Source organism: Perca fluviatilis, chromosome 19 (assembly GCF_010015445.1).
Source record: "Perca fluviatilis chromosome 19, GENO_Pfluv_1.0, whole genome shotgun sequence".
Classification (NCBI taxonomy): domain Eukaryota; kingdom Metazoa; phylum Chordata; class Actinopteri; order Perciformes; family Percidae; genus Perca; species Perca fluviatilis.
The window spans coordinates 24320938-24330121 of record NC_053130.1 but is presented as its reverse complement, the minus strand read 5'-3'; the positions used below and the strand labels follow the sequence as shown (position 1 = coordinate 24330121).

General features: G+C 41.1%; 1 protein-coding gene across 12 annotated transcripts in view; it reads right to left on the bottom strand.

The window, feature by feature from the left end:
- Positions 1-880: 880 nt before the first annotated feature.
- ablim1a (actin binding LIM protein 1a) overlaps positions 881-9184 on the bottom strand; it is a 44596-nt gene continuing 36292 nt past the window's right edge. For 9 of the 12 annotated variants that reach the window (XM_039783100.1, XM_039783096.1, XM_039783103.1 and 6 more), the window contains 8 exons: positions 6653-6732; positions 6374-6497; positions 6084-6145; positions 4157-4217; positions 3913-3920; positions 3324-3398; positions 2187-2267; positions 881-1978 (listed from right to left, as the gene is read on the bottom strand). In XM_039783100.1, the coding sequence (XP_039639034.1) occupies positions 1865-1978; positions 2187-2267; positions 3324-3398; positions 3913-3920; positions 4157-4217; positions 6084-6145; positions 6374-6497; positions 6653-6732 (605 nt within the window). In that variant the 3' untranslated portion in view covers positions 881-1864. Of the gene's footprint in view, positions 1979-2132; positions 2268-3323; positions 3399-3912; positions 3921-4156; positions 4218-6083; positions 6146-6373; positions 6498-6652; positions 6733-8666; positions 8808-9184 lie in introns of all 12 variants that reach the window. The other 3 variants (XM_039783104.1, XM_039783094.1, XM_039783093.1) reach the window with 3 other exon arrangements.

Genomic DNA, 9184 nt, shown 5'->3' with positions numbered 1-9184 from the left:
TAATTAAGTTAATATCAAACATTGTCTTACAAAGTCTTCAGGGTAGTAGGGGTGTTTTACAGTATTGTCCAGATGACATCTGATATAAAAAAAAAAGAGTAAGCTGCTTTACAGCACTGCTTTTATAAATATCACGTTGGAAACAAAAACCCAGAGGACAAACAATAGGAAATCACAAAAAAGGATAACAATTTATTTTAATAGTGTCTTGCATTAAAGAGGTTGTTGCAGCTGCCAGTCTCGAATGTCTTTGCTTCTCAAATGCACGTGAAAGCATCTGGAGGTGTTCAAATAATTAGCCTATTGTTAACACACATAAAGATAACTAACAAAACAGAATGTTATTTAATGTTCCCAGTGATGCATTGTTTCTGAAGCAAGATTTAAATATTTAATATAAATCATATACCGATGCTTGGAATGAAGAAAACCCTTATTTAATCTAAAAAAACAAATGGCATGCTTTGGGAAATGGTCAGTTATTTATGCAGTACATGATGTGTTCCAAAGTGGCTTTCAAGACACAATACTGTAATGAAGTTTCAATTTTGGAAATCAGTAGAATAATGACAGAAATGTTTACTTGGTGCTTGTTGTTCACTAGTCTGTCTTTTGACATCAGAGACATCATTTCCCCACAATAAACTGAGATGCAGCTGTAAAGAATTGTGTCAGAGTAGAAGGCCAAGCTCATGTAAAAAAGATGTTTCCTCACAGGCGGCCCCAACTAATGTTTGTGTAGAAAGTCAATAGACCTCGCTGTCTGATTGGTCTCATAAAAGTCCTGAGACTACCTCTCACCCTGTGTACCATCACAGAACCGGTGTGTTTATTGGTGAAATGCAAAGAAGAAAACAGAGAACAGAAAAGAGGCAGTGGGTACCTTTGGTATAGCTGAGGATCATATGGTTCATGGTGATTTAAAGCTTTATTGGCTTCGATTTCAATACAACAAATGGCAGTGTGGGTTTTTATAAAACAGTACTTTCAAATACAGTTGCTTCTCCCATTAGGTGTTTTATCTATTTGTTGGTTACTGTATGTTGGATACGGCACTAAAATATATTAAGATTTGTACTTCCAATACATGTAAAGGGAAAGTGTCTGGCCATGTTAATGAGAGCCTGAGAAGAGAGACATTTTCTTTTTTGTCAGGGTCAAGATGAATGTTTGGCATACACAGGAGCCAGGGAAAGGAGACTGGCGATATGTAGGTGCTCAGATGATTCATTTCCATGTAGATCCGTTAAAACAGTTGATGAGTGAGATGACTGCTTTTTCCAGTGTCTTTTCTTTTTAAATGTTTATTATTCAAAGACTCACTGAGCCGATTCTTGCGAACTTTGGACTAAAACTCTTTCAGCCCAAGCGAAGGAAAGCTGACACATGTTCAAGCTACGAGCATGGACATTTCGTAATGGCGCCATGAGGTTCTACTGTACTTACAAAGTTCCACAGGAATCAAACAGCAACAAATAGTAGGAAGAAACAAGCAAATAAGAAAGGAAAGCAGTTCCACTCAAAAGCAAAGCAAGAAGTAAAACGAGCGCAGTCAAACCAAATAACATGACCCTATTTACCATTCATTTTCATTCTTTGTCATTTTTGAACATGGAAGAGATTCCCATTCCTTGTTTCCTGTGCAAGTCCAACTGGACAAAATCATTCAGGCCGCAGTCTCAGGAAGCATCAGAGCAAAAAAAAGAGTCCATTCCATGGCTTCCTTGGTTATGCCAGGATAAAACAAAAAAAACAACAACAAAAAACCCAGAAGAAATAGGAAATAAACCAAAACCTACATCTAGATTACAGTTGTTGTGTGCTATCTGAATGAATGTACAGTATGTGCATGCTGCTCTGAGTGCTAGAAGAGCTTGGCCTTCTTTTTCATGTCGTTGCGTTTCCACAGGGGAAGCCTGTCAAACTCCTGGATCTCCATTCCAAAGATGTCAAAGAACTTTTCAGGTGCTAAGTGGCGCTAGAATTGAGAACAAAGGTGGAGAAAACAAAGGAGGGGAGGGTGGGAAGGAGTTAGCACCAAAGCCACAAAAAGGGCCACCGCAAAGATGACCAGAAGCAATGGCTACTGCACATTCCTTGCTACAATTGTATTTGTGTAACATGTTATTTACACAAAGTAGAGAAATCCAGTATCAATTGCGGACAGTCAGGTGGAAATCTGATACCTCCAGTCTGGTTCTGTCCACATCCCTGGGCAGTTTAGCTCTCCCTCTACTGGTTATCATGAGCATTTCATAGGGATACACCTTCAGAAGGAGACACTCGTCAGTCAACAGGTTCAAAGCTGGAGTTAAGTTTCAAAAACTTGCAAAGCATTATTTTTTTTAATCAAACTAATCTATCAAATTTGGATATTTTTATAGTTCTGACTGTGACAGAGGGAACACTGGGTGGGAGAACAGGTATGTGACAGGAGGCCGACTGGGAGTGAGAGCTGTTTTTCAGGTTGTTGGGGAAATGCAGGGTTCTATGGTGTGCACACTTTTTTTTCGGTGTAGAAACGTGCAACAGATTAGGTAAGGGCAAAAACATGAAAACAGACTTATGTAGCGGGCTGTATTTTTAGAGTAATTTAATGCAAACTAAAAAAAAAACACCAGTAATGTAGGCCAAGTAAATCCACATGGGAATAGTCGTCCTGGAAAACTGAGGTGCTTCTACTTTTCTAAATAACTTATCCCCTCTGTACAAGAAGAAACTGGTAAATGATAGTTGTTAATTTAGCTGAAATGCTCAATAATAAGCAACTAGAAGTTCTTTGAGGCCTCTGACCAACTCATATCAACACAGTAATGTACAATCACTTATATACTACGCAGTATATAGTGATATGAGTTGTTTGAATGACAATCTGGGCGTTGGATTGTCCACTGTATGCTGCATACAGTATCCAGCCACTTTAAGTCAAAGCTATGTGCAGATGAGCATGGGGAAGCCAGCATGCTAAGCGTGACTCGGCAGCTCCTAAAGCAGCATGCTAAACCTGGATCCCAGCTAATGTGAGTCTTTCACCTCCAGTAAAAATCTCATGTAGTTCCCTATTTCTTCCACCAATGTCCCCCGCACTACAGGGGTGAATACAACATGCTAATCATTTCATTTCATCCTCCTCTTTTGGGCTGGTCTCTTTTCTATTTCTAAGTCTAATTCTCGAGGTCAGACTGTCTCTAAATTAGTTGTAAAATGTGTCCTCATTTTCAAGTTAAAATGCACTGAAATAAGTGAACAATGTATAAATGTTGTAACATATTTTAGTGTAGATTACAATGTTCTCAACAGTACAAAAAGAAGAATATACTTGCTTTTGGTTCCAACATATTAGGCATAGATACTCCCCTGTCCATCCTTGCAAGTGCTGCTCGGCCATCCTTAATGTGCTAAAGAATAGAAGATACAAGAATGTAATATAGTGGAAGGGGACTGCAGGGTTAATGGCATGAAAATGTCCACTGTGGGAACAGTTTTCACTGGATGGAGCAAGTAGCTTGGATAATGTTCCGTATCTTAATTAGTATTTGAGATGGGAAGTTGTTTCTAAATGTCTCTGTAGTTTTTTTGTTTTTTTTTCCTATGGTGAATTTTAAAATCATATAAATGTGACATTTAGCTTGAGTCATAACATTGGCAAACAACACTCAAAACAAGACATGAGGCGATGGTTGTACATTTACAGAACACTGGTTCAGCTACTGGGCAGTGCATGTTTGGAAATTTTGAAATCACTACACTGCATGCCCTGTAGTTGACATTAAATCCAACAGTGATGCAAGCATGAAGCAGGAGTGGGCGCTGTGCATTCAGGGCCAGGTGCCTCTCGCAACCCATGAGCAAGCAAGTACATAATGCAAGGTGAGGAAGCATGCCATGTGAAAAAGCAGATGAGAGACATACCTGGAACTCTGCAGGACAACATGGGACAGAAATGAGACTCACAGTTAATGGTTTTGCTGTCAAATCCCCTGCCAGGCTACTATCTACAACACTGTTGTCCCTGAATCATTACGCAAGTATTTCAAAATGCATGTCCATTTATGTACACGTAGCAAGCCATTTCGGAATAATACTGATGCTGAATAGCTCTGGTGACATTGGCAAGAGATTTGCTTGGTGGCCACATTCTGGTAGCAGCTCTCACCTCTGCCTCCTCCACACATGTCACCATAGCTGTTGTACTGGGTGAAATCTGTTGACTGGGGCTGCGGGGACACAGACAACAGTACATCAATATTAACATATGGGTATTTCATTTGTACAGAGAGTCTGGCCTTTCTCCATCGAAAAGTGTTAACTTCCTTGAAGGCTGGTACTCTGTTGAAGTTTAAAACTATTGGATCTGTCCAGAGCCACTCTGGATCTGCCATAATCAATCGCTAACATTTGGTCGTGACTTATGTCATGCGCATGTGCAACAAGAGGGGAGACCGTCAAGGCTTATATTTAGCATTAGCATCGCTAGCGTTAGCCTTAGCCTTAGCCAACTCCTTCACCACTAACGGAGCGAGCTGGAAAATCTAACTTTTCCCGAACCCGGTGGGGAGGAGGGCCACAACATCATGGCCACCAAGAAAACTCAGCAAAGATTGTTCTTGCTCGGGCTTTAACTTCTGGATATTCGGCAGCGTTGCCACAACAGACCGAATGACTTCGCTCGCATCTTTCTCCAACTCTAGCGCACGGCCTCAACGTCATCATTCTTAGCCACTCCCTCTGTTCGCTGATTGGGCCGCCAAAAATGTGGCTGAAGAAAACCCAAGACTATACAGCGAACCCAGACATAGTACTGAAGGGATATGAAAATTGAGCGTAAGTACGTAGGAGGGCGGGGCCAGGCTAATTTTGATGCTGATTTAGGACCAGAATAGGGTTTGAATGTACAATTTGTAATTGTCCGTCGCTAAGGGTCTCTCATTAAAAAAATAACAAAAGACGGAGCAATGCAGTCATTGCAGTCATCTTCTCCCGATTAGGTGTTCGTCGCTCAGGAGGCTTTTACTGGGAGCTGAATTATCCGCAGAGGTCTCATCTTCTCCAAAACAAACGGACCAGGTGATTTAAACCGGTAAAAACACTGAATAAAGTTTTACGTAAAATATCTGTGTTTCTATGACGCTGTTTGGCATGTCGGCAGAGAGGAGCTCAGCTTGTTTCACTGATACAGTAGTCTATATCCACGACGTTCCACTTCCGGGATTGCTCCATTGCCACCGGAAATTCCTCCGGATTTCACTCTTTTCGGCCAGATGTCCGGTACCTTTGGCTGACAGACAACGGAGACTGTGTTTTTGATTAAAATGACAGATTCCTCAGGGTTTGAACATGTAAGTACATATTATATCTTTAATTATAATAACTATGTGTAAAACATGTGTATAATAATTCTGGCATTGGTGACATGATATTATAGCCTTGTGAGACCGTCCTGATCTCGCGAGCTCCAGTTTTCCACTCGCAGATCAGTCTGGCATCTTGAGATAGAGAAAATTTGGAGCCGTTCGCCAAACGACCGACCAATCAGCGTTGGTTTTGAGGCGGGTTTAGGTGGTGATAGACAGATGGTTTGTCCAATCAGCTAACCAGTATTTTCAGACAGCGGTAGCCCTAATTCTGTTAGCCGCTCGCTAATGCTTTTTCCTATTGGATCCTTCTTTTGGAATATGGACCGGGAACCTGAAATGGTGCCTTTTAGTCGTAAATTCTCGTTACACAAACGGCAAATATCCTTTACCGACATGTTGCTTGCTTGCTGAGCTAACGAGCTATGCTTTGCCTGCAGCAGCAGGGGCTTGTGGTGGGTGATAGACAGATGGTTTATCCAATCAGCTAACCAGTATTTTCGCCCCTTCCCAAAAGTTCTCCAACGGTAAGCTCCCAGATGGATATGCCGAGCAAATGCGAAGCAATCCATCTGGCGGAGTCAGGTTAATAATATTATGCATTTAACATGCAATTTCTGCTTCTTGGATTTTTCTGAGAAGCCAATTTTTCTGCTTGTCATCATTCTGCATTCAGCTGTCTGTGTTACATAATCAACAGCAATCTTGTTAGTATGAGTGAGCTCTCACCCGGTGCAGCCCATTCCTTCCGTAGCCAGGCAGAGAGTTAGTTTTGGTTGGAGAAGTTGGATCTGAAACATAAATAATTAAGTAAATAAAAAGATGTTGACCCAAATCATGAACATTTTACATGGACAGGGAATTTTCAAATCACATCTTGAAGCTATTTCGTAACATGTGACAGTAAAACAAATGCAACAATCTACTAGGTGCTATATAGCTCAGACCATGTGTTACAGTACATTGCTGACAGTCTTTTTTTTTTTTTTTGCATATTAGCTGATGAAGCTGCTCTGTACCTGCGTCACAGTTGGTCTGTTTGGGGTCGTAGCGCTGAGCAGAGAGGCTACGTGCGTGACGCTCCCTGATCTCCTCTTTTTCCATCTCCTCCTTCAGTATGAGCTTCCCCAAACCAGACTGAATCTACACAAACACACACACACACACATATATAACATCAAATAACGTACAGTATATCCACAGATAAACATCAATACAAAGCATGCATGTATGGCTTTCATCTCAGGCATGTGGCAGTCAAAAACGTTAAGTTGAAGATTCAAAGTTATCTCACTGACCTTGCTGAGATGTTCCTCGTGGAGCTGCTTTCTTTTCAAGGCCTCTTCCTCGTCCTCTTCTCTGGATCGTCTCCTCCCTTCTGTACCCACAGGTGGCGTACACAAGCCCAAAAAGTTACATAAAACACATATACACGCACACATAAAGACACACACACATCCATGCTTCACGTGTACTTACATGTAATAGTACAACCAGATAAAATGCTTCATCATCAAATGAAGAGAAAGACAGTAGAGTATAGACAGTAAATGAGGAACAGGTGGACGGAAGAACACAAATGTGAGACAGAGGTGACGAGACAGACAAACAGAGGGACTTATTGGAATATTTGGCTACACTGACATGACAGATGTTTACACTTCATCATTTATGTCAAGATTTTACTGGATGTCAAATACACAGAACAGCACAACGTAAGACAGACAGACAAAAGTCAGTTTGAAGTCAGTCTCAGTTATCTCTGTCCAAGTCATTTGTGGCACTATTGTCTATAGCTAGTGCACCCATCATGTGCAGTAAGTGAGCATAAAATGGTGAAACTGATGCTACCTCAAGCAGAAAATAATATGTCAGCAACAGAAACCAAACAACGCTGCTGCTTTTGTGCAAGCAAAACTAAAAAGGCAAATACTGTAACGCCTTATAAAAGCGTGAGCTCGAGTGAAGCAGGGATGCAGTCAAAGGGTAACTTTGGTATTTTTCAACCTGGACCCTATTTTCCCATGTTTTTGCGTCTAAGTGACTCATGGAAACAGCAATTTTTTAAATCGGTCCGATATTAAGCAGGACCGCTGGAGTTGACAGCGGCGAAACAAGCTGCAATGTAACATTAAAGCTATAGTGCGTAGTTTCTGTCGACCCCATGCGGAATTCTAAGTTATGACAATAAAACGTTGGCGTGTCCACATGATACAAGCCTTCTGTGACCGCGTACCACCCCCACCCCTCCCCCACGCAGTTGCTAGTAGCCAACGAGGACACGGAGGATTAAAAAAAACATGATGGACTCTTCAGAAGAGGTCATTATTTTCACCTGATTTTCTGCGCGTGAAAGTCGGCGGACAACACAATCTTCTGAACATAGCCATACTGAGAGATACAGAGAGAGTTGTGTGGAGCTGATAGTCTTAATTAGCTTTGTAGCAACTCATTTGGCAATGGCTTGAATGTAACGGACGTACGTTAATATCAAAACATTACGCACTAAAGCTTTAATGGGCAATTGCACACCTATAATTTAGGTCCACAAAATGTGCTTGTTTTACCACTGACATGCTCAGATTATTATTATTATTATTATTATTATTATTAGTATCTGAGGACATTATGGAAAAGTTCCGTACAGAGGTCGACCTTTTTGTTAAAGAGTAAGATCCTTTTTTTTTTTTTTTTGCTTTTTTTTAAACTATCAAAAGCTGTCTCGGTTTTCGTCTTTCCACTGTTCCAACAATCAGCACTCTGGTTTGGTTGAAATAAACTTGTAATTCACCCATTTACATGTGAAAATACTCTGGCTCTATACACACTAAAAGTATTGTTTCTTTTAAATGGAGCCTGGTGAGTTTGGCGATGGTGATTTTGGGGCTGGTTCTGGGTCAACAAAAAGGATCTTACTCTTTGACAAAAAAGGTCTATATCTGTAGGGATCCTCTCCATAATGTTTTCAGACACTTAGAATAACAATCTAAGTGTTTAAGTCTTGTCAGTGGTAAACGAAACAGCACTTGTAGTGGACGTAAATTGACGATGTGCATTTGCCCTATAGGATTACATTGCAGCTCGGATTACAGTGTTCTCGCTCAATACTGGACCAATTTTAAAGAGTTTTGTTTACATTAGTCACTTAGACACCAATGCATAGGAAAATAGGGTCCAGGTTGAAAAATACCGAAATTACCCTTTAAGCTTTTGGGGGCAGCTGGAGGGGAGAAACAGGTTAGGTTGTGGTGAAGTGTCTTTTGTACCGCTGAAGGTAGCAGTGCAAGCATGCCCATCAGGAGCCTACTGTACCTAATACAGCGAGAGAGCAGGGCCAATGGTCGCCCTCACTCCGTGAGCTGTCATCCGGAGAGGGAGCATGGGCAGCGGGGAAGGTGGCAGATCTGATGATGTCATCACCAGACTTGCTTTGACGTGCTATGGCATCTGTATCTAGGTTGGTAACCATGGGAACTGATCTATCAGTGTCTGGGTCACAGTCTCAACCACAGGTAAACATTGAAGCACCATCTGATTGTCAGACTCAAGGATCATTCAATCCTGGGTCGTCCAGGTTTAAAATAGATGCTGTCTACAATGCAAAAGAAAATTCTTTCCTAACAAGTCAATGAATTTTGGCTAGAACTTTAAATATAATCAGTGGTGGTGCTAGTGGAAAAATGTAAGTGTGGTTTTAAGGATGCTTCAAGGATGATTTTAGTGACATCTTGCACAAGCAAGATTGCACCTGTTCTGTGAAACATCACTTAATTGAGCAAGGGAAATTTGCTCGGGCCATTGACATATTTTTTCAGGTCCATTTTAAAGCC